General features: G+C 50.3%; 1 protein-coding gene across 10 annotated transcripts in view; it reads right to left on the bottom strand.

The window, feature by feature from the left end:
- LOC138778623 (tropomyosin beta chain-like) overlaps positions 1-24,688 on the bottom strand; it is a 48,345-nt gene that overhangs the window by 2,920 nt on the left and 20,737 nt on the right. For 3 of the 10 annotated variants that reach the window (XM_069956462.1, XM_069956464.1, XM_069956463.1), the window contains 6 exons: positions 6,695-6,828; positions 6,297-6,414; positions 5,205-5,275; positions 2,124-2,199; positions 1,407-1,469; positions 1,253-1,322 (listed from right to left, as the gene is read on the bottom strand). In XM_069956462.1, the coding sequence (XP_069812563.1) occupies positions 1,253-1,322; positions 1,407-1,469; positions 2,124-2,199; positions 5,205-5,275; positions 6,297-6,414; positions 6,695-6,828 (532 nt within the window). Of the gene's footprint in view, positions 1-1,252; positions 1,323-1,406; positions 1,470-1,727; positions 1,804-2,123; positions 2,200-5,204; positions 5,276-6,296; positions 6,415-6,694; positions 6,829-9,905; positions 10,045-18,026; positions 18,082-24,688 lie in introns of those variants that run through there. The other 7 variants (XM_069956465.1, XM_069956466.1, XM_069956471.1 and 4 more) reach the window with 6 other exon arrangements.

Genomic DNA, 24,688 nt, shown 5'->3' with positions numbered 1-24,688 from the left:
AACATAGCAGATTATCAGCAGAAAAAGACCACCTGATCCATCTAGTCTGCCCATTTAGTATTTCCATTATTACTATTTTAGGGCAACACAGAAAGAACAACCCTGCAAGGACAACCCTGCAAAGTCAGCTTGGACAATGCACATAGGACAATGCAGCATAGAGAAACCCAGCAGGACAACCCGGAGAGGGAAACCCACGAGAACAACCCAGCAAGGGCAACTCAGAACTGACAACCCACACTGGCAAACCCAGCATAGACAAACGTAGCAAGGACAACTCAGAACTGACAACGCAGAGCAGAGAACCCAGCATGGACACACCAGAAATAAAAAATGTGCAATGACAACCCAGTTCAAGTCAGCATGGACAATCCAGCAAGAAGAAACCAGCAGGACAACCCTAAGAGTATAACCCAGCAAGGACAACACAGAAATGACAAGCCAGAAGAGAAGCCACGGGACAGCCCAGCAGAAAAACTCAGCAAGGATTATACAAAAGGATAACCAAGTAGGACCAACCAGCAAGGAAACCCCAGTGTGGAGAAACTAGCAAGGTCAACCAAGAAAGAACAACCCAACTAGGACAATTCAGCAAGGACAAGCCATTAAGAAGAACCCAACTAGGACAAGCCAGTAAGAAGAACTCAACTAGGACAAGCCAGTCAGAAGAACCCAACGAGGACAAGCCAGTCAGAAGAACCCAACGAGGACAAGCCAGTCAGAAGAACCCAACGAGGACAAGCCAGTCAGAAGAACCCAACGAGGACAAGCCAGTCAGAAGAACCAAACTAGGACAAGCCAGTCAGAAGAACCCAACGAGGACAAGCCAGTCAGAAGAACCCAACGAGGACAAGCCAGTCAGAAGAACCCAACGAGGACAAGCCAGTCAGAAGAACCCAACGAGGACAAGCCAGTCAGAAGAACCAAACTAGGACAAGCCAGTCAGAAGAACCCAACGAGGACAAGCCAGTCAGAAGAACCAAACTAGGACAAGCCAGTCAGAAGAACACAACTAGGACAAGCCAGTAAAAACAACCCAACTAGGATATTTGAGCCTGGATAAGGCTGCACATCCTACTTCCTGACAATTATAATACGCATAGCTAACAGTGACATCATAAATATATAACAGTTACCGGTTGCCAGCTCTGAACAGGTTGCACCCACCAATGGCCAAGGATTTTATGTGCTGTGCAGCATGGACATAGACATAGGAGGACAGAGAAGATAACACTATGGGGGCCCCTCTTACCTTCCAGATCATCGATTGTCTTCTCCAGCTTCGCCACTGACTTTTCTGCAAACTCAACTCGGCTTTCCGTCTAAAAAACAGACAATTACACTTTATAGAGCCGAGATGGACAATCCATGATAATGTACAAGAGAACAGAGCATCCTGGTCTCACCTCCTTCAGCCGCTCGGTGAGGTGTCTTATCTCATCCTCATAGTGGTCTTCTTTAGATGAATACTATGGAAGAAGACATTAAGAAGATCAAAGTCCATCATGGGGACATCCAGATGGTGAAGAGGAGGAGGACACAAGAGCTTCACACCGAGGTTAGACATGTTAGAGGATGGTGCCTCCATGCATAGCACTGAGCAGGAGAAGCTCCAGGTCAGAGTAGGAAGACAGGGCCGGGGTGAGGGGTCTTAGACGGATTAGGAGGGGGTGCCAGGACATGTTATCACACAGCAGATAGTCCTGTATACATAAAGCACATGATACCTTATCTGCTTGAGCCTCAAGAGACTTTAGGTTATTGGTGACATTCTTCAGCTCCTCCTCCAAGTCGGCACATTTACTGTGCCGGGAAAGTAACACCAGGGAGGTGAAGCGGGGAGGACGGACAGAATGGAGGACAGGTGATGGGAGAAGAAGGAAGGGAGAGAGAAAGGTGGAAGAGCAATGATGAGAAGAGAAGCCAAAATAAGATGAAAATAACAAGAAGGAGATGGAGGGAAGAGGGAGTGTGAGGAGAGTCCAGCAGATGGAGGAAGGGCCACACCGCTTCCTCTATGACTACAGCAAGATCTCAGACAGAGGCAGAGACCTCTGCTCCACAGAAGAGATAAGAGCAGAGGACAGACAGCAGAGACAGGAGTCCCGGCTCCCATCCAATACCTCCTCCTCTGCTGCTATCAGGGATTTCAAGGCTTGGTCCATGGTGCGGAGTTCTGCTTCTAGCTCTCTGTACCGACTTAGGGAGGAAGCGACAATACTCAGAATCTGGGATTTCATTCTTCTCAGCTGTCACATGACTCCTGGGTCCATGACATCACTCACTAGCTTAGTGACATCATGGCCAGTAGGTCTGATATTCATGCTGGTGTCACACATGCCAGATTCTTGGAAAATGATGCTACAGTTTTTGTGCCAAAGCCAAAAGTGGATTCAAATGGGCTGGAAAATATAACTTCTCTTTCCTGATGGATACACTTCTAGCTTCAGTACAAAAACTGCTGTGTGTGAAACCAGCCTCAGTAAGTATTCAGATCATTACATTACTCACAGTACCCTGACATCACTGGTTAACAGACACCCTGAGAGGAGAGGTCTATGGAGGGGTTATACTGAGAGGAGAGGCTTATGGAGGGGTTACACTGAGAGGAGAGGCCTATGGAGGAGTTATACTGAGAGGAGAGGCTTATGGAGGGGTTACACTGAGAGGAGAGGCCTATGGAGGGGTTATACTGAGAGGAGAGGCTTATGGAGGGGTTACACTGAGAGGAGAGGCCTATGGAGGAGTTATACTGAGAGGAGAGGCCTATGGAGGGATTATACTGAGAGGAGAGGCTTATGGAGGGGTTACACTGAGAGGAGAGGCCTATGGAGGGGTTACACTGAGAGGAGAGGCTTATGGAGGGGTTACACTGAGAGGAGAGGCCTATGGAGGGGTTACACTGAGAGGAGAGGCTTATGGAGGGGTTACACTGAGAGGAGAGGCCTATGGAGGGGCTATACTGAGAGGAGAGGCCTATGGAGGGGTTACACTGAGAGGAGAGGCTTATGGAGGGATTATACTGAGAGGAGAGGCCTATGTAGGGGTTATACTGAGAGGAGAGGCTTATGGAGGGGTTACACTGAGAGGAGAGGCCTATGGAGGGATTACACTGAGAGGAGAGGCCTATGGAGGGGTTACACTGAGAGGAGAGGCCTATGGAGGGGTTACACTGAGAGGAGAGGCTTATGGAGGGGTTACACTGAGAGGAGAGGCCTATGGAGGGGTTACACTGAGAGGAGAGGCTTATGGAGGGGTTACACTGAGAGGAGAGGCCTATGGAGGGGCTATACTGAGAGGAGAGGCCTATGGAGGGGTTACACTGAGAGGAGAGGCTTATGGAGGGATTATACTGAGAGGAGAGGCCTATGTAGGGGTTATACTGAGAGGAGAGGCTTATGGAGGGGTTACACTGAGAGGAGAGGCCTATGGAGGGATTACACTGAGAGGAGAGGCCTATGGAGGGGTTACACTGAGAGGAGAGGCCTATGGAGGGGTTACACTGAGAGGAGAGGCTTATGGAGGGGTTACACTGAGAGGAGAGGCCTATGGAGGGATTACACTGAGAGGAGAGGCTTATGGAGGGATTATACTGAGAGGAGAGGCCTATGGAGGGGTTACACTGAGAGGAGAGGCCTATGGAGGGATTATACTGAGAGGAGAGGTCTATGGAGGGGTTATACTGAGAGGAGAGGCCTATGGAGGGATTATACTGAGAGGAGAGGCCTATGGAGGGATTATACTGAGAGGAGAGGCCTATGGAGGGATTATACTGAGAGGAGAGGCCTATGGAGGGATTATACTGAGAGGAGAGGCCTATGGAGGGATTATACTGAGAGGAGAGGCTTATGGAGGGATTATACTGAGAGGAGAGGCCTATGGAGGGGTTACACTGAGAGGAGAGGCCTATGGAGGGGTTATACTAAGAGGAGAGGCCTATGGAGGGGTTATACTAAGAGGAGAGGTCTATGGAGGGGTTATACTGAGAGGAGAGGCCTATGGAGGGGTTATACTGAGAGGAGAGGCTTATGGAGGGGTTATACTGAGAGGAGAGGCCTATGGAGGGGTTACACTGAGAGGAGAGGCCTATGGAGGGGTTACACTGAGAGGAGAGGCCTATGGAGGGGTTATACTGAGAGGAGAGGCCTATGGAGGGGTTATACTGAGAGGAGAGGCCTATGGAGGGGTTATACTGAGAGGAGAGGCCTATGGAGGGGTTATACTGAGAGGAGAGGCTTATGGAGGGGTTACACTGAGAGGAGAGGTCTATGGAGGGGTTACACTGAGAGGAGAGGTCTATGGAGGGGTTACACTGAGAGGAGACCCATGGAGGGGTTACACTGAGAGGAAAGGCCTATGGAGGGGTTATACTGAGAGGAGAGGCCTATGGGTTACACTGAGAGGAGAGGCTTATGGAGGGGTTATACTGAGAGGAGAGGTCTATGGAGGGATTACACTGAGAGGAGAGGCCTATGGAGGGGTTATACTGAGAGGAGAGGCCTATGGAGGGGTTATACTGAGAGGAGAGGCTTATGGAGGGATTACACTGAGAGGAGAGGCTTATGGAGGGGTTATACAGAGAGGAGAGGCCTATGGAGGGGTTACACTGAGAGGAGAGGCCTATGGAGGGGTATACTGAGAGGAGAGGTCTATGGAGGGGTTACACAGAGGAGAGGCTTATGGAGGGGTTATACTGAGAGGAGAGGCCTATGGAGGGGTTATACAGAGAGGAGAGGCCTATGGAGGGGTTATACTGAGAGGAGAGGCCTATGGAGGGGTTACACTGAGAGGAGAGGCCTATGGAGGGGTATACTGAGAGGAGAGGCCTATGGAGGGATTATACTGAGAGGAGAAGCCTATGGAGGGGTTATACAGAGAGGAGAGGCCTATGGAGGGGTTACACTGAGAGGAGAGGCCTATGGAGGGGTTATACTGAGAGGAGAGGCTTATGGAGGGGTTACACTGAGAGAAGAGGCCTATGGAGGGGTTACACTCAGAGGAGAGGTCTATGAGTTACACTGAGAGGAGAGGCCTATGGAGGGGTTATACTGAGAGTAGAGGCCTACTATATTGAGAGTTGAGGAAGATAACATAGTCGACCTCCCTAATATTAGATGAAGACTTTCCTGTCCACCATCACTACCTCACATGATCGGTACCCTGTCAGGAGGGTGGTCCGAGTCTCTACATGGCACTTTACTCACCTCTCAGCAACCTCGGCCCTTTCTTCAGATCGCTCCAGCTCTCCCTCTATTATCACTAATTTACGAGCGACCTGAGACACAAGAGATTAAAGGACAGATTAGATCTCGATCCTAGAAAACAAGACAATCATCACATAGAAGGAGACCAGGAGATGACCCGGGGGACCAGGAGATGACCCGGGGGACCAGGAGGAGACCAGGAGATGACCCGGGGGACCAGGAGGAGACCAGGAGATGACCCGGGGGACCAGGAAGAGACCAGGAGATGACCCGGGGGACCAGGAAGAGACCAGGAGATGACCCGGGGGACCAGGAGGAGACCAGGAGATGACCCGGGGGACCAGGAGGAGACCAGGAGATGACCCGGGGGACCAGGAGGAGACCAGGAGATGACCCGGGGGACCAGGAGGAGACCAGGAGATGACCCGGGGGACCAGGAGGAGACCAGGAGATGACCCGGGGGACCAGGAGGAGACCAGGAGATGACCCGGGGGACCAGGAGGAGACCAGGAGATGACCCGGGGGACCAGGAGGAGACCAGGAGATGACCCGGGGGACCAGGAGGAGACCAGGAGATGACCCGGGGGACCAGGAGGAGACCAGGAGATGACCCGGGGGACCAGGAGGAGACCAGGAGATGACCCGGGGGACCAGGAGGAGACCAGGAGATGACCCGGGGGACCAGGAGGAGACCAGGAGATGACCCGGGGGACCAGGAGGAGACCAGGAGATGACCCGGGGGACCAGGAGGAGACCAGGAGATGACCCGGGGGACCAGGAGGAGACCAGGAGATGACCCGGGGGACCAGGAGGAGACCAGGAGATGACCCGGGGGACCAGGAGGAGACCAGGAGATGACCCGGGGGACCAGGAGGAGACCAGGAGATGACCCGGGGGACCAGGAGGAGACCAGGAGATGACCCGGGGGACCAGGAGGAGACCAGGAGATGACCAGGGGATGACCCGGAGACCAGGAGATAACAGGAGGATCGGGAGGAGACCAGTAGAAGAACGAGTGTACTTATATCACAGGACCTATGGTAAGGGGCCCCGGGTGAACAGATATGGTAGGTGGCCCCCCAGAGGACTCACCTCCTCATACTTCCTGTCGGAGTCTTCAGCCACATGTTTGGCTTCCTTGAGCTGGAGGTCCTGGTCGTGCATCTTCTCCTCGTCTTTGGTGGCCCTGTTCTCTATGACTTTCATACCTCTGTGAAACAAAGAAGAGAAATGTAATAGTCTGCAGGAGATGTCACTATGTATCTGTCGGGAGGTACAGAGCAATGTTCTGCAGCCATGTAGGGGGGTCGGAGTGCAATAGTCTGCAGGAGATGTCACTATGTATCTGTCAGGAGGTACAGAGCAATGTTCTGCAGCCATGTAGGGGGGTCGGAGTGTAATAGTCTGCAGGAGATGTCACTATGTATCTGTCAGGAGGTACAGAGCAATGTTCTGCAGATGTGTGGGGGGTAATAGTCTGCAGCAGGCACCTCTCGCTCTCGTCCACAGCTTTCTCAGTCTCTTCCAGCTTCTGCAGGGCTGTTGCCAGTCTCTCCTGTGCGCGGTCCAGCTCCTCCTCCACCAGCTGGATGCGTCTGTTCAGAGAAGCCACATCCGCCTCCGCCTGCAACGGGAAAACAGTGTGTGACACATGACCCTGACCACTGGGGGGCGCTGTCACATTTCACTTACCACTGGGGGGAGCAGTCACATGTCCCCTGACCACTGGGGGGAGCAGTCACATGTCCCCTGACCACTGGGGGGAGCAGTCACATGTCCCCTGACCACTGGGGGGAGCAGTCACATGTCCCCTGACCACTGGGGGGAGCAGTCACATGTCCCCTGACCACTGGGGGGTGCAGTCACATGTCCCCTGACCACTGGGGGGTGCAGTCACATGTCCCCTGACCACTGGGGGGAGCAGTCACATGTCCCCTGACCACTGGGGGGAGCAGTCACATGTCCCCTGACCACTGGGGGGGGGGGGAGCATAGTCACATAGTCCAGAGACTCAGCATCACCCCGTCCCCATGACAGCTCTTCAGGTCATGAATAATTGATGAGGATGCGGCTATATGAAACCAGAGAGCAGCAGCTCATGTATTATTCACCAGTGACACACAACACCCGAAACCCGATCATAGGATGAGGGGCCGATCCCACCCCACCCAAAACTACACAAATCACTGGGGCGCGGAATGGTGTCACCAGGCAGTATGGGGGACACATGAATGGTGTAGAGATGATACCGGGCAGTATGGTGGACACATGGATGGTGTAGAGATGATACCGGGCAGTACGGTGGACACATGGATGGTGTAGAGATGATACCGGGCAGTACGGTGGACACACAGATGGTGTAGAGATGATACCGGGCAGTATGGTGGACACATGGATGGTGTAGAGATGATACCGGGCAGTATGGTGGACACATGGATGGTGTAGAGATGATACTGGGCAGTATGGTGGACACATGGATGGTGTACAGATGATACCGGGCAGTATGGTGGACACACGGATGGTGTAGAGATGATACCAGGCAGTACGGTGGACACATGGATGGTGTAGAGATGATACCGGGCAGTATGGTGGACACATGGATGGTGTAAAGATGATACTGGGCAGTATGGTGGACACATGGATGGTGTAGAGATGATACCGGGCAGTATGGTGGACACATGGATGGTGTAGAGATGATACCGGGCAGTATGGTGGACACATGGATGGTGTAGAGATGATACCGGGCAGTACGGTGGACACATGGATGGTGTAGAGATGATACCGGGCAGTACGGTGGACACACAGATGGTGTAGAGATGATACCGGGCAGTATGGTGGACACACAGATGGTGTAGAGATGATACCGGGCAGTATGGTGGACACACAGATGGTGTAGAGATGATACCGGGCAGTATGGTGGACACACAGATGGTGTACAGATGATACTGGGCAGTATGGTGGACACATGGATGGTGTAGAGATGATACTGGGCAGTATGGTGGACACATGGATGGTGTAGAGATGATACCGGGCAGTACGGTGGACATGGATGGTGTAGAGATGATACCGGGCAGTATGGTGGACACATGGATGGTGTAGAGATGATACCGGGCAGTATGGTGGACACATGGATGGTGTAGAGATGATACTGGGCAGTATGGTGGACACATGGATGGTGTAGAGATGATACCGGGCAGTATGGTGGACACATGGATGGTGTAGAGATGATACCGGGCAGTATGGTGGACACATGGATATGGTAGAGATGATACTGGGCAGTACGGTGGACACATGGATGGTGTAGAGATGATACCGGGCAGTATGGTGGACACACGGATGGTGTAGAGATGATACCAGGCAGTACGGTGGACACATGGATGGTGTAGAGATGATACCGGGCAGTATGGTGGACACATGGATGGTGTAGAGATGATACTGGGCAGTATGGTGGACACATGGATGGTGTAGAGATGATACCGGGCAGTATGGTGGACACATGGATGGTGTACAGATGATACCGGGCAGTATGGTGGACACATGGATGGTGTAGAGATGATACCGGGCAGTATGGTGGACACATGGATGGTGTAGAGATGATACTGGGCAGTATGGTGGACACACAGATGGTGTAGAGAGGATACCGGGCAGTATGGTGGACACATGGATATGGTAGAGATGATACTGGGCAGTACGGTGGACACATGGATGGTGTAGAGATGATACCGGGCAGTATGGTGGACACACGGATGGTGTAGAGATGATACCGGGCAGTATGGTGGACACATGGATGGTGTAGAGATGATACCGGGCAGTATGGTGGACACATGGATGGTGTAGAGATGATACCGGGCAGTATGGTGGACACATGGATGGTGTAGAGATGATACCGGGCAGTATGGTGGACACATGGATGGTGTAGAGATGATACCGGGCAGTATGGTGGACACATGGATGGTGTAGAGATGATACTGGGCAGTACGGTGGACACATGGATGGTGTAGAGATGATACCGGGCAGTACGGTGGACACATGGATGGTGTAGAGATGATACCGGGCAGTACGGTGGACACATGGATGGTGTAGAGATGATACCGGGCAGTATGGTGGACACATGGATGGTGTACAGATGATACCGGGCAGTATGGTGGACACATGGATGGTGTACAGATGATACCGGGCAGTATGGTGGACACATGGATGGTGTACAGATGATACCGGGCAGTATGGTGGACACATGGATGGGTTGGAGAGGATACCGGGCAGTATGGTGGACACATGGATGGTGTAGAGATGATACCGGGCAGTATGGTGGACACATGGATGGTGTAGAGATGATACCGGGCAGTATGGTGGACACATGGATGGTGTAGAGATGATACTGGGCAGTATGGTGGACACATGGATGGTGTAGAGATGATACCGGGCAGTACGGTGGACACATGGATGGTGTAGAGATGATACCGGGCAGTACGGTGGACACATGGATGGGTTGGAGAGGATACCGGGCAGTATGGTGGACACATGGATGGTGTAGAGATGATACTGGGCAGTATGGTGGACACATGGATGGTGTAGAGATGATACCGGGCAGTATGGTGGACACATGGATGGTGTAGAGATGATACTGGGCAGTATGGTGGACACACAGATGGTGTGTTGCCCCTCACAGTATTTTTACAGTCCATGTGTGAGTGGACTTACTCGCTCCCGCGCCTCCCTCTCCTCAGCCATCTCCTTCCTTAGCCGGTCTCCTCGTTCCTCAGCATTATCCACCTTCTCCTGAAGATCCTGGATCTTCTTCCTCACTGCAGCTAGTGATTGGGCACCAGGTAAGGACGACCTACAGGTGAGTCTATTCTAAATCTCATCTAGTCACAGTATGAGGTCACAGACCAAGTGTCAGCTCTTCAGACAATCACTGTGGACCTACCAGTGTGTACTACAAACTGGGGATGACATCACAGAAAGGCTAATGATGTCACAACCCACAAGGGGCCTCACCAGATATGATCTCATAACTACAAATAGTACAACAAGTAATTAGACTGGTCATACAAGAGACCGCATCAGGAGAGAGAGGAGAGCGAGGAGAGTGCACAGAGACCGGTCATACAGGAGACCGCACCAGGAGAGCGAGGAGAGAGAGCCGAGACTGGTCATACAAGAGACCACACCACGAGAGCAAGGAAAGTGTACAGAGACCGGACATAGAAGAGACAGCACCAGGAGAGCAAGGAGAGAGAGCCGAGACTGGTCATACGAGAGACTGCACCAGGAGAGAGAGGAGAGCGAGGAGAGTGCACAGAGACTGGTCATACAAGAGACCGCACAAGGAGAGCGAGGAGAGAGAGCCGAGACTGGTCATACAAGAGACCGCACCAGGAGAGCGAGGAGAGAGAGCCGAGATCAGTCATACAAGAGACCACACCACGAGAGCAAGGAGAGTGCACAGACACCCGACATAGAAGAGATCACACCAGGAGAACGAGGAGAGAGCGCCAAGATTAGTCATACAAGAGACCGCACCAGGAGAGCCGTGACCAGTCATACAAAAGACCGCACCAGCAGATTGAGGAGAGAGAGAGAAAAAGACAGCTGAGACCGATCATACAAGAGACCGCACAAGGAGAGCGAGGAAAGAGAGAGACCAGTCACACCAGAGACCACACCAGGAGAGTGAGGAGAGAGAGCCATACCAGTCATACAAGAGACCACACCAGGAGAGTGAGGAGAGAGAGCTGAGACCAGTCATACAAGAGACCGCACCAGGAGAGCCATGACCAGTCATACAAAAGACCGCACCAGCAGATTGAGGAGAGACAGCTGAGACCGATCATACAAGAGACCGCACCAGGAGAGCAAGGAAAGAGAGAGACCAGTCATACCAGAGACCGCACCAGGAGAGCGAGGAAAGAGAGAGACCAGTCATACCAGAGACCACACCAGGAGAGTGAGCCATACAAGAGACTGCACTAACAGAGTGATGAGAGAGCCGAGACCAGTCATACAAGAGACCGCACCAGCAGAGCGAGGAGAGAGAGCCGCGACCAGTAATACAAGAAACTGCACTAACAGGTTGAGGAGAGGGAGAGACAGCCAAGACCGATCATACAAGAGACCGCACCAGCAGAGCGAGGAGAGAGAGCCATACCAGTCATACAAGAGACTGCACCAGCAAAGCGAGGAGCGAGAGAGAGAGAGAGCTGAGACGACCATACAAGAGACCGCATCAGGAGAGCGAGGAGAGAGAGAGAGCAGAGACCGGTCATATAAGAGACCGCACCAGGAGAACGAGCCGAGACTGGTCATACAAGAGACCGCACCAGCAAAGCGAGGAGAGAGCCGAGACCGGTCATACAAGAGACCGCACCAGGAAAGCGAGGGGAGAGAGCAGAGACCAGTTATACAGAAGACCGCACCAGCAGAGCGAGGAGAGAGAGCCACGACAAGTCATACAAGAGACTGCACTAACAGGTTGAGGAGAGGGAGAGACAGCCAAGACTGATCATACAAGAGACCGCACAAGGAGAGCGAGGAAAGAAAGCAGAGACCAGTCATACAAGAGAGCGCACAAGGAGAGAGAGCCGAGACCAGTCATACAAGAGACCGCACCAGGAGAGCGAGGAGAGAGAGCAGAGACCGGTCATACAAGAGACCACGAGAGAGAAAGCCGAGACCAGTGATACAAGAGACTGCATTAGGAGTGAGAGCCGAGACCCGAGACCAGTCATACAAGAGACTGCACCAGGAGAGCGAGGAGAGAGAGCAGAGACCGGTCATACAAGAGACCACGAGAGAGAAAGCCGAGACCAGTGATACAAGAGACTGCATTAGGAGTGAGAGCCGAGACCCGAGACCAGTCATACAAGAGACTGCACCAGAAGAGCGAGGAACGAAAGAGAGCAGAGACCGGTCATACAAGAGACCGCACCAGCAGATTGAGGAGAGGGAGAGAGACAGCTGAGAACAATCATACAAGAGACCGCACCAGGAGAGCGAGGAGAGAGAGCCGAGACCAGTGATACAAGAGAGCGCACCAGCAGAGCGAGGAGAGAGAGAAGAGAGCGCACCAGCAGAGCGAGGAGACAGCTATTATTAGGATCTGTCCAGTCGCCTATATACCTATATACAACTTCACCACAAACAAACCCCCCATTACCACCAAGAATAAATACCAAACACTTGTATACAAAATCACCAATCTTTATTACTTCATAATACACAGACATCCCATCATCCCCAGGACACAACAAGATGGCGGCCACAGATCCACAGTGCAGACATCCCATCATCCCCAGGACACAACAAGATGGCGGCCACAGATCCACAGTGCACACATCCCATCATCCCCAGGACACAACAAGATGGCGGCCACAGATCCACAGTGCAGACATCCCATCATCCCCAGAACACAACAAGATGGCGGCCACAGATCCACAGTGCACACATCCCATCATCCCCAGGACACAACAAGATGGTGGCCACAGATCCACAGTGCAGACATCCTATCAGCCCCAGGACACAACAAGATGGCGGCCACAGATCCACAGTGCACACATCCCATCATCCCCAGGACACAACAAGATGGCGGCCACAGATCCACAGTGCACACATCCCATCATCCCCAGGACACAACAAGATGGCGGCCACAGATCCACAGTGCAGACATCCTACCAGCCCCAGGACACAACAAGATGGCGGCCACAGATCCACAGTGCACACATCCCATCATCCCCAGGACACAACAAGATGGCGGCCACAGATCCACAGTGCAGACATCCCATCATCCCCAGGACACAACAAGATGGCGGCCACAGATCCACAGTGCACACATCCCATCATCCCCAGGACACAACAAGATGGCGGCCACAGATCCACAGTGCAGACATCCCATCATCCCCAGGACACAACAAGATGGCGGCCACAGATCCACAGTGCAGACATCCCATCATCCCCAGGACACAACAAGATGGCGGCCACAGATCCACAGTGCACACATCCCATCATCCCCAGGACACAACAAGATGGCGGCCACAGATCCACAGTGCAGACATCCCATCATCCCCAGGACACAACAAGATGGCGGCCACAGATCCACAGTGCAGACATCCCATCATCCCCAGAACACAACAAGATGGCGGCCACAGATCCACAGTGCACACATCCCATCATCCCCAGGACACAACAAGATGGTGGCCACAGATCCACAGTGCAGACATCCTATCAGCCCCAGGACACAACAAGATGGCGGCCACAGATCCACAGTGCACACATCCCATCATCCCCAGGACACAACAAGATGGCGGCCACAGATCCACAGTGCACACATCCCATCATCCCCAGGACACAACAAGATGGCGGCCACAGATCCACAGTGCAGACATCCTATCAGCCCCAGGACACAACAAGATGGCGGCCACAGATCCACAGTGCAGACATCCCATCATCCCCAGGACACAACAAGATGGCGGCCACAGATCCACAGTGCAGACATCCCATCATCCCCAGGACACAACAAGATGGCGGCCACAGATCCACAGTGCAGACATCCCATCAGCCCCAGGACACAACAAGATGGCGGCCACAGATCCACAGTGCAGACATCCCATCAGCCCCAGGACACAACAAGATGGCGGCCACAGATCCACAGTGCAGACATCCTATCAGCACCAGGACACAATAAGATGGCGGCCACAGATCCACAGTGCAGACATCCCATCAGCCCCAGGACACAACAAGATGGCGGCCACAGATCCACAGTGCAGACATCCCATCAGCCCCAGGACACAACAAGATGGCGGCCACAGATCCACAGTGCAGACATCCCATCAGCCCCAGGACACAACAAGATGGCGGCCACAGATCCACAGTGCAGACATCCCATCAGCCCCAGGACACAACAAGATGGCGGCCACAGATCCACAGTGCAGACATCCCATCATCCCCAGGACACAACAAGATGGCGGCCACAGATCCACAGTGCAGACATCCCATCATCCCCAGGACACAACAAGATGGCGGCCACAGATCCACAGTGCAGACATCCCATCAGCCCCAGGACACAACAAGATGGCGGCCACAGATCCACAGTGCACACATCCCATCATCCCCAGGACACAACAAGATGGCGGCCACAGATCCACAGTGCACACATCCCATCATCCCCAGGACACAACAAGATGGCGGCCACAGATCCACAGTGCACACATCCCATCATCCCCAGGACACAACAAGATGGCGGCCACAGATCCACAGTGCAGACATCCTATCAGCACCAGGACACAACAAGATGGTGGCCACAGATCCACAGTGCAGACATCCTATCAGCCCCAGGACACAACAAGATGGCGGCCACAGATCCACAGTGCAGACATCCCATCAGCCCCAGGACACAACAAGATGGCGGCCACAGATCCACAGTGCAGACATCCTATCAGCACCAGGACACAACAAGATGGCGGCCACAGATCCACAGTGCAGACATCCTATCAGCCCCAGGACACAACAAGATGGCGGCCACAGATCCACAGTGCAGACATCCTATCAGCCCAAGGACACAACAAGATGGCGGCCACAGATCCACAGTGCAGACATCCTATCATCCCCAGGACACAACAAGATGGCGGCCACAGATCCACAGTGCAGACATCCCATCATCCCCAGGACACAACAAGATGGCGGCCACAGATCCACAGTGCACACATCCCATCATCCCCAGGACACAACAAGATGGCGGCCACAGATCCACAGTGCACACATCCCATCATCCCCAGGACACAACAAGATGGCGGCCACAGATCCACAGTGCAGACATTCCATCAGCCCCAGGACACAACAAGATGGCGGCCACAGATCCACAGTGCAGACATCCCATCATCCCCAGGACACAACAAGATGGCGGCCACAGATCCACAGTGCAGACATCCCATCAGCCCCAGGACACAACAAGATGGCGGCCACAGATCCACAGTGCAGACATCCCATCAGCCCCAGGACACAACAAGATGGCGGCCACAGATCCACAGTGCAGAGATCTCACAACTACCCACATGTGGTAATAGGTAATACCGCGCCAATATTCAATCAATACTGTACCAAACTATTCCTACACTGTTACGCCTTGTCCACACACCACCTGCAGCCCTATGTAACACCACAGATAACACAGTGATATCTCTGAGTACAGATAATGTAGTAGTCACCTGCAGTCCTATGTAACACCACAGATAACACAGTGATATCTCTGAGTACAGATAATGTAGTAGTCACCTGCAGTCCTATGTAACACCACAGATAACACAGTGATATCTCTGAGTACAGATAATGTAGTAGTCACCTGCAGTCCTATGTAACTCCACAGATAACACAGTGATATCTCTGAGTACAGATAATGTAGTAGTCACCTGCAGCCCTATGTAACACCACAGATAACACAGTGATATCTCTGAGTACAGATAATGTAGTAGTCACCTGCAGTCCTATGTAACACCACAGATAACACAGTGATATCTCTGAGTACAGATAATGTAGATGTCACCTGCAGTCCTATGTAACAGCACAGATAACACAGTGATATCTCTGAGTACAGATAATGTAGTAGTCACCTGCAGTCCTATGTAACACCACAGATAACAGAGTGATATCTCTGTACAGATAATGTAGTAGTCACCTGCAGTCCTATGTAACAGCACAGATAACACAGTGATATCTCTGAGTACAGATAATGTAGTAGATGTCACCTGCAGTCCTATGTAACAGCACAGATAACACAGTGATATCTCTGAGTACAGATAATGTAGCTGTCACCTGCAGTCCTATGTAACAGCACAGATAACACAGTGATATCTCTGAGTACAGATAATGTAGTAGCTGTCACCTGCAGTCCTATGTAACAGCACAGATAACACAGTGATATCTCTGAGTACAGATAATGTAGTAGTCACCTGCAGTCCTATGTAACACTACAGACAACACAGTGATATCTCTGAGTACAGATAATGTAGTAGTCACCTGCAGTCCTATGTAACACCACAAATAACACAGTGATATCTCTGAGTACAGATAATGTAGTAGGCACCTGCAGTCCTATGTAACACCACAGATAACACAGTGATATCTCTGAGTACAGAAAATGTAGTAGGCACCTGCAGTCCTATGTAACACCACAGATAACACAGTGATATCTCTGAGTACAGATAATGTAGTAGTCACCTGCAGTCCTATGTAACAGCACAGATAACACAGTGATATCTCTGAGGACAGATAATGTAGTAGTCACCTGCAGTCCTATGTAACAGCACAGATAACACAGTGATATCTCTGAGTACAGATAATGTAGTAGCTGTCACCTGCAGTCCTATGTAAGAGCACAGATAACACAGTGATATCTGAGTACAGATAATGTAGTATATGTCACCTGCAGTCCTATGTAACAGAACAGATAACACTGTGATATCTCTGAGTACAGATAATGTAGTCACCTGCAGTCCTATGTAACAGCACAGATAACACAGTGATATTTCTGAGTACAGATAATGTAGTAGTCACCTGCAGTCCTATGTAACACCACAGATAACAGAGTGATATCTCTGTACAGATAATGTAGTAGTCACCTGCAGTCCTATGTAACAGCACAGATAACACAGTGATATCTCTGAGTACAGATAATGTAGTAGATGTCACCTGCAGTCCTATGTAACAGCACAGATAACACAGTGATATCTCTGAGTACAGATAATGTAGCTGTCACCTGCAGTCCTATGTAACAGCACAGATAACACAGTGATATCTCTGAGTACAGATAATGTAGTAGCTGTCACCTGCAGTCCTATGTAACAGCACAGATAACACAGTGATATCTCTGAGTACAGATAATGTAGTAGTCACCTGCAGTCCTATGTAACACTACAGACAACACAGTGATATCTCTGAGTACAGATAATGTAGTAGTCACCTGCAGTCCTATGTAACACCACAAATAACACAGTGATATCTCTGAGTACAGATAATGTAGTAGGCACCTGCAGTCCTATGTAACACCACAGATAACACAGTGATATCTCTGAGTACAGATAATGTAGTAGGCACCTGCAGTCCTATGTAACACCACAGATAACACAGTGATATCTCTGAGTACAGATAATGTAGTAGTCACCTGCAGTCCTATGTAACAGCACAGATAACACAGTGATATCTCTGAGGACAGATAATGTAGTAGTCACCTGCAGTCCTATGTAACAGCACAGATAACACAGTGATATCTCTGAGTACAGATAATGTAGTAGCTGTCACCTGCAGTCCTATGTAAGAGCACAGATAACACAGTGATATCTGAGTACAGATAATGTAGTATATGTCACCTGCAGTCCTATGTAACAGAACAGATAACACTGTGATATCTCTGAGTACAGATAATGTAGTCACCTGCAGTCCTATGTAACAGCACAGATAACACAGTGATATCTCTGAGTACAGATAATGTAGTAGTCACCTGCAGTCCTATGTAACACCACAGATAACAGTGATATCTCTGAGTACAGATAATGTAGTAGTCACCTGCAGTCCTATGTAACACCACAGATAACACAGTGATATCTCTGAGTACAGATAATGTAGTAGTCACCTGCAGTCCTATGTAACACCACAGATAACACAGTGATATCTCTGAGGACAGATAATGTAGTAGTCACCTGCAGTCCTATGTAACACCACAGATAACAGTGATATCTCTGAGTACAGATAATGTAGTAGTCACCTGCAGTCCTATGTAACACCACAGATAACATGTGGCGGTGAGGGGTCTCAGGTGTCTGCAGGTTGTACCTCATTGTGTCTCAGTTCTCTCTCTCTCTGTGTCTCTGTCTCCGCGGAGCGCTTCCTCCTCCTCCTCTGAGGTAATCACCTTCATCCTCCTCCTTATAAGATCAGCCACTGCTTATAATATACACCCCCCCCTCTAACCGTATGATGTCACCGCCAATGATATTATACATGTGAGGAGGAGGAGGAGATTATACATGTGAGGAGGAGGAGGAGGAGATTATACATGTGAGGAGGAGGAGGAGATTATACACGTGAGGAGGAGGAGGAGGAGATTATACATGTGAGGAGGAGATTATACATGTGAGGGGGAGGAGGAGATTATACATGTGAGGAGGAGGAGATTATACATGTGAGGAGGAGGAGATTATACATGTGAGGAGGAGATTATACATGTGAGGAGGAGGAGGAGATTATACATGTGAGGAGGAGGAGGAGATTATACATGTGAGGAGGAGGAGGAGATTATACATGTGAGGAGGAGGAGGAGATTATACATGTGAGGAGGAGGAGGAGATTATACATGTGAGGAGGAGGAGGAGATTATACATGGGAGGAGGAGGAGGAGATTATACATGTGAGGAGGAGGAGGAGATTATACATGTGAGGAGGAGGAGGAGATTATACATGTGAGGAGGAGGAGGAGATTATACATGTGAGGAGGAGGAGGAGATTATACATGTGAGGAGGAGATTATACATGTGAGGAGGAGATTATACATGTGAGGAGGAGGAGGAGATTATACATGTGAGGAGGAGGAGGAGATTATACATGTGAGGAGGAGGAAGAGGAGGAGGAGATTATACATGTGAGGGGGAGGAGGAGATTATACATGTGAGGGGGAGGAGGAGATTATACATGTGAGGAGGAGGAGATTATACATGTGAGAAGGAGGAGGAGGAGATTATACATGTGAGGAGGAGGAGGAGATTATACATGTGAGGAGGAGGAGGAGGAGATTATACATGTGAGGAGGAGGAGATTATACATGTGAGGGGGAAGAGGAGATTATACATGTGAGGAGGGGGAAGAGGAGATTATACATGTGAGGAGGAGGAGATTATACATGTGAGAAGGAGGAGGAGGAGATTATACATGTGAGGAGGAGGAGGAGATTATACATGTGAGGAGGAGGAGGAGGAGATTATACATGTGAGGAGGAGGAGGAGGAGATTATACATGTGAGGAGGAGGAGGAGGAGATTATACATGTGAGGAGGAGGAGGAGATTATACATGTGAGGAGGAGGAGATTATACATGTGAGGGGGAAGAGGAGATTATACATGTGAGGAGGGGGAGGAGGAGATTATACATGTGAGGGGGAAGAGGAGATTATACATGTGAGGAGGAGGAGGAGATTATACATGTGAGGAGGAGGAGGAGATTATACATGTGAGGAGGAGATTATACATGTGAGGAGGAGGAGGAGATTATACATGTGAGGAGGAGGAGGAGATTATACATGTGAGGGGGAGGAGATTATACATGTGAGGAGGAGGAGATTATACATGTGAGGAGGAGGAAGAGATTATACATGTGAGGAGGAGGAGGAGATTATACATGTGAGGAGGAGGAGGAGATTATACATGTGAGGAGGAGGAAGAGGAGGAGGAGATTATACATGTGAGGGGGAGGAGGAGATTATACATGTGAGGGGGAGGAGGAGATTATACATGTGAGGAGGAGGAGATTATACATGTGAGAAGGAGGAGGAGGAGATTATACATGTGAGGAGGAGGAGGAGATTATACATGTGAGGAGGAGGAGGAGGAGATTATACATGTGAGGAGGAGGAGATTATACATGTGAGGGGGAAGAGGAGATTATACATGTGAGGAGGGGGAGGAGGAGATTATACATGTGAGGGGGAAGAGGAGATTATACATGTGAGGGGGAGGAGGAGATTATACATGTGAGAAGGAGGAGATTATACATGTGAGGAGGAGGAGGAGATTATACATGTGAGGAGGAGGAGGAGATTATACATGTGAGGAGGAGGAGGAGGAGATTATACATGTGAGGAGGAGGAGGAGATTATACATGTGAGGAGGAGGAGGAGGAGATTATACATGTGAGGAGGGGGAGGAGGAGGAGATTATACATGTGAGGAGGAGGAGGAGGAGATTATACATGTGAGGAGGGGGAGGAGGAGGAGATTATACATGTGAGGAGGAGGAGGAGGAGATTATACATGTGAGGAGGGGGAGGAGGAGATTATACATGTGAGGAGAAGGAGATTATACATGTGAGGGGGAGGAGGAGATTATACATGTGAGGAGGAGGAGGAGATTATACATGTGAGGTGGAGGAGGAGGAGATTATACATGTGAGGAGGAGGAGGAGATTATACATGTGAGGAGGAGGAGATTATACATGTGAGGAGGAGGAGGAGATTATACATGTGAGGTGGAGGAGGAGGAGATTATACATGTGAGGAGGAGGAGGAGATTATACATGTGAGGAGGAGGAGGAGATTATACATGTGAGGAGGAGGAGATTATACATGTGAGGAGGAGGAGGAGATTATACATGTGAGGAGGAGATTATACATGTGAGGAGGAGGAGGAGGAGATTATACATGTGAGGAGGAGGAGGAGATTATACATGTGAGGAGGAGGAGGAGATTATACATGTGAGGGGGAGGAGGAGATTATACATGTGAGGAGGAGGAGGAGATTATACATGTGAGGAGGAGGAGATTATACATGTGAGGAGGAGGAGATTATACATGTGAGGAGGAGGAGATTATACATGTGAGGAGGAGGAGGAGATTATACATGTGAGGAGGAGGAGATTATACATGTGAGGAGGAGGAGGAGATTATACATGTGAGGAGGGGGAGGAGGAGATTATACATGTGAGGAGGAGGAGATTATACATGTGAGGAGGAGGAGGAGATTATACATGTGAGGAGGGGGAGGAGGAGGAGATTATACATGTGAGGGGGAAGAGGAGATTATACATGTGAGGAGGAGGAGATTATACATGTGAGGGGGAGGAGGAGGAGATTATACATGTGAGGGGGAGGAGGAGGAGATTATACATGTGAGGAGGAGGAGGAGGAGATTATACATGTGAGGGGGAGGAGATTATACATGTGAGGAGGAGGAGGAGGAGGAGATTATACATGTGAGGAGGAGGAGGAGATTATACATGTGAGGGGGAGGAGATTATACATGTGAGGGGGAGGAGATTATACATGTGAGGAGGAGGAGGAGATTATACATGTGAGGAGGAGGAGGAGATTATACATGTGAGGAGGAGGAGGAGATTATACATGTGAGGAGGAGGAGGAGGAGATTATACATGTGAGGAGGAGGAGGAGATTATACATGTGAGGGGGAGGAGATTATACATGTGAGGAGGAGGAGATTATACATGTGAGGGGGAGGAGGAGATTATACATGTGAGGAGGAGGAGGAGATTATACATGTGAGGAGGAGGAGGAGATTATACATGTGAGGAGGAGGAGGAGATTATACATGTGGGGGGGAGGAGGAGATTATACATGTGAGGGGGAGGAGGAGATTATACATGTGAGGAGGAGGAGGAGATTATACATGTGAGGGGAGGAGGAGATTATACATAGGAGGAGGAGGAGATTATACATGTGAGGGGGAGGAGGAGGAGATTATACATGTGAGGGGGAGGAGGAGATTATACATGTGAGGAGGAGGAGATTATACATGTGAGGAGGAGGAGATTATACATGTGAGGAGGAGGAGATTATACATGTGAGGAGGAGGAGGAGGAGATTATACATGTGAGGGGAGGAGATTATACATGTGAGGAGGAGGAGGAGGAGATTATACATGTGAGGAGGAGGAGGAGATTATACATGTGAGGAGGAGGAGGAGATTATACATGTGAGGAGGAGGAGGAGATTATACATGTGAGGGGGAGGAGATTATACATGTGAGGAGGAGGAGGAGGAGATTATACATGTGAGGGGGAGGAGATTATACATGTGAGGAGGAGGAGGAGGAGATTATACATGTGAGGAGGAGGAGGAGATTATACATGTGAGGGGGAGAGATTATACATGTGAGGAGGAGGAGATTATACATGTGAGGGGGAGGAGGAGATTATACATGTGAGGAGGAGGAGGAGATTATACATGTGAGGAGGAGGAGGAGATTATACATGTGAGGAGGAGGAGGAGATTATACATGTGAGGAGGAGGAGATTATACATGTGAGGAGGAGGAGGAGGAGATTATACATGTGAGGGGGAGGAGGAGGAGATTATACATGTGAGGGGGAGGAGGAGGAGATTATACATGTGAGGGGGAGGAGGAGGAGATTATACATGTGAGGGGGAGGAGGAGGAGATTATACATGTGAGGGGGAGGAGGAGGAGATTATACATGTGAGGGGGAGGAGGAGGAGATTATACATGTGAGGGGGGGGAGGAGGAGGAGATTATACATAGGAGGAGGAGGAGATTATACATGTGAGGAGGGGGAGGAGGAGATTATACATGTGAGGAGGGGGAGGAGGAGATTATACATGCGGCTCAGGGAAGAAACAGAGCGCTGCACATCACACCTATGGCTGATACTAGTGCCGCTTGGCTAAATAAAAAACACATCAGAATTTTGTGTATGAATTGATCAAGCCATACTGCCCCATGTACATCGTGCAGGTATCTGATACACATGGGTCCCTACACTAAGTCCACACCGTGCCAGTCAGTGGCCACCAACCCCGCAGGCGTGCACAGCCAGGGAACGGGGGCCATGGGACGGCCCTGCGACCCCCATGCCACAGGACCAGACCCAAAAACACCACACCAGAACCCGGCCAGCACCGCCGGCGGAGAAGGTCGCCCCCAAGCAGCACAAGTCTGGATAAGGTATTGCGCTCACCATAGCTGCAGCAAACAGAATGGGAAAAAAACTTGTGCTGCTTGGGGGCGACCTTCTCCGCCGGCGGTGCTGGCCGGGTTCTGGTGTGGTGTTTTTGGGTCTGGTCCTGTGGCATGGGGGTCGCAGGGCCGTCCCATGGCCCCCGTTCCCTGGCTGTGCACGCCTGCGGGGTTGGTGGCCACTGACTGGCACGGTGTGGACTTAGTGTAGGGACCCATGTGTATCAGATACCGGCACGAGGTACATGGGGCAGTATGGCTTGATCAATTCATACACAAAATTCTGATGTGTTTTTTATTTAGCCAAGCGGCACTAGTATCAGCCATAGGGGTGAGGTGCAGCACTCTGTTTCTTCCCTGAGCCACGAGGAGATTATACATGTGAGGAGGAGGAGGAGATTATACATAGGAGGAGGAGATTATACTTGTGAGGGGGAGGAGGAGATTATACATAGGAGGAGGAGATTATACTTGTGAGGGGGAGGAGGAGATTATACATGTGAGGAGGAGGAGGAGATTATACACGTGAGGAGGAGGAGATTATACATGTGAGGAGGAGGAGGAGAGTATACATGTGAGGAGGAGGAGGAGATTATACATAGGAGGAGGAGGAGATTATACATGTGAGGGGGAGGAGGAGGAGATTATACATGTGAGGAGGAGATTATACATAGGAGGAGGAGGAGATTATACATGTGAGGAGGAGGAGGAGATTATACATGTGGGGGGGAGGAGGAGATTATACATGTGAGGGGGAGGAGGAGGAGATTATACATGTGAGGAGGAGGAGATTATACATAGGAGGAGGAGGAGATTATACATGTGAGGGGAGGAGGAGATTATACATAGGAGGAGGAGGAGATTATACATGTGAGGGGAGGAGGAGATTATACATGTGAGGAGGAGATTATACATGTGAGGAGGAGGAGGAGATTATACATGTGAGGAGGAGGAGATTATACATAGGAGGAGGAGGAGGAGATTATACATGTGAGGGGAGGAGGAGTTTATACATGTGAGGGGGAGGAGGAGATTATACATGTGAGGAGGAGGAGGAGATTATACATGTGAGGGGGAGGAGGAGGAGGAGATTATACATGTGAGGAGGAGATTATACATGTGAGGAGGAGGAGGAGGAGATTATACATGTGAGGAGGAGATTATACATGTGAGGAGGAGGAGGAGGAGATTATACATGTGAGGAGGAGGAGGAGATTATACATGTGAGGAGGAGGAGGAGGAGATTATACATGTGAGGAGGAGGAGGAGGAGATTATACATGTGAGGAGGAGGAGATTATACATGTGAGGAGGAGGAGATTATACATGTGAGGGGGAGGAGGAGGAGATTATACATGTGAGGGGGAGGAGGAGATTATACATGTGAGGAAGAGGAGGAGATTATACATGTGAGGAGGAGGAGGAGATTATATAGTTACATAGTTACATAGTTACATAGTTAATACGGTTGAAAAAAGACACATGTGAGGAGGAGGAGGAGATTATACATAGGAGGAGGAGATTATACATGTGAGGAGAAGATTATACATGTGAGGAGGAGGAGATTATACATGTGAGGAGGAGGAGGAGATTATACATGTGAGGAGGAGGAGATTATACATGTGAGGAGGAGGAGATTATACATGTGAGGAGGAGGAGATTATACATGTGAGGAGGAGGAGATTATACATGTGAGGAGGAGGAGATTATACATGTGAGGAGGAGGAGGAGGAGATTATACATAGGAGGAGGAGATTATACATAGGAGGAGGAGATTATACATGTGAGGAGGAGATTATA

The sequence above is a fragment of the Dendropsophus ebraccatus genome, unplaced genomic scaffold, assembly GCF_027789765.1.
Source record: "Dendropsophus ebraccatus isolate aDenEbr1 unplaced genomic scaffold, aDenEbr1.pat pat_scaffold_662_ctg1, whole genome shotgun sequence".
Taxonomy (NCBI): domain Eukaryota; kingdom Metazoa; phylum Chordata; class Amphibia; order Anura; family Hylidae; genus Dendropsophus; species Dendropsophus ebraccatus.
This window is presented reverse-complemented; position numbering and strand designations above follow the sequence as displayed.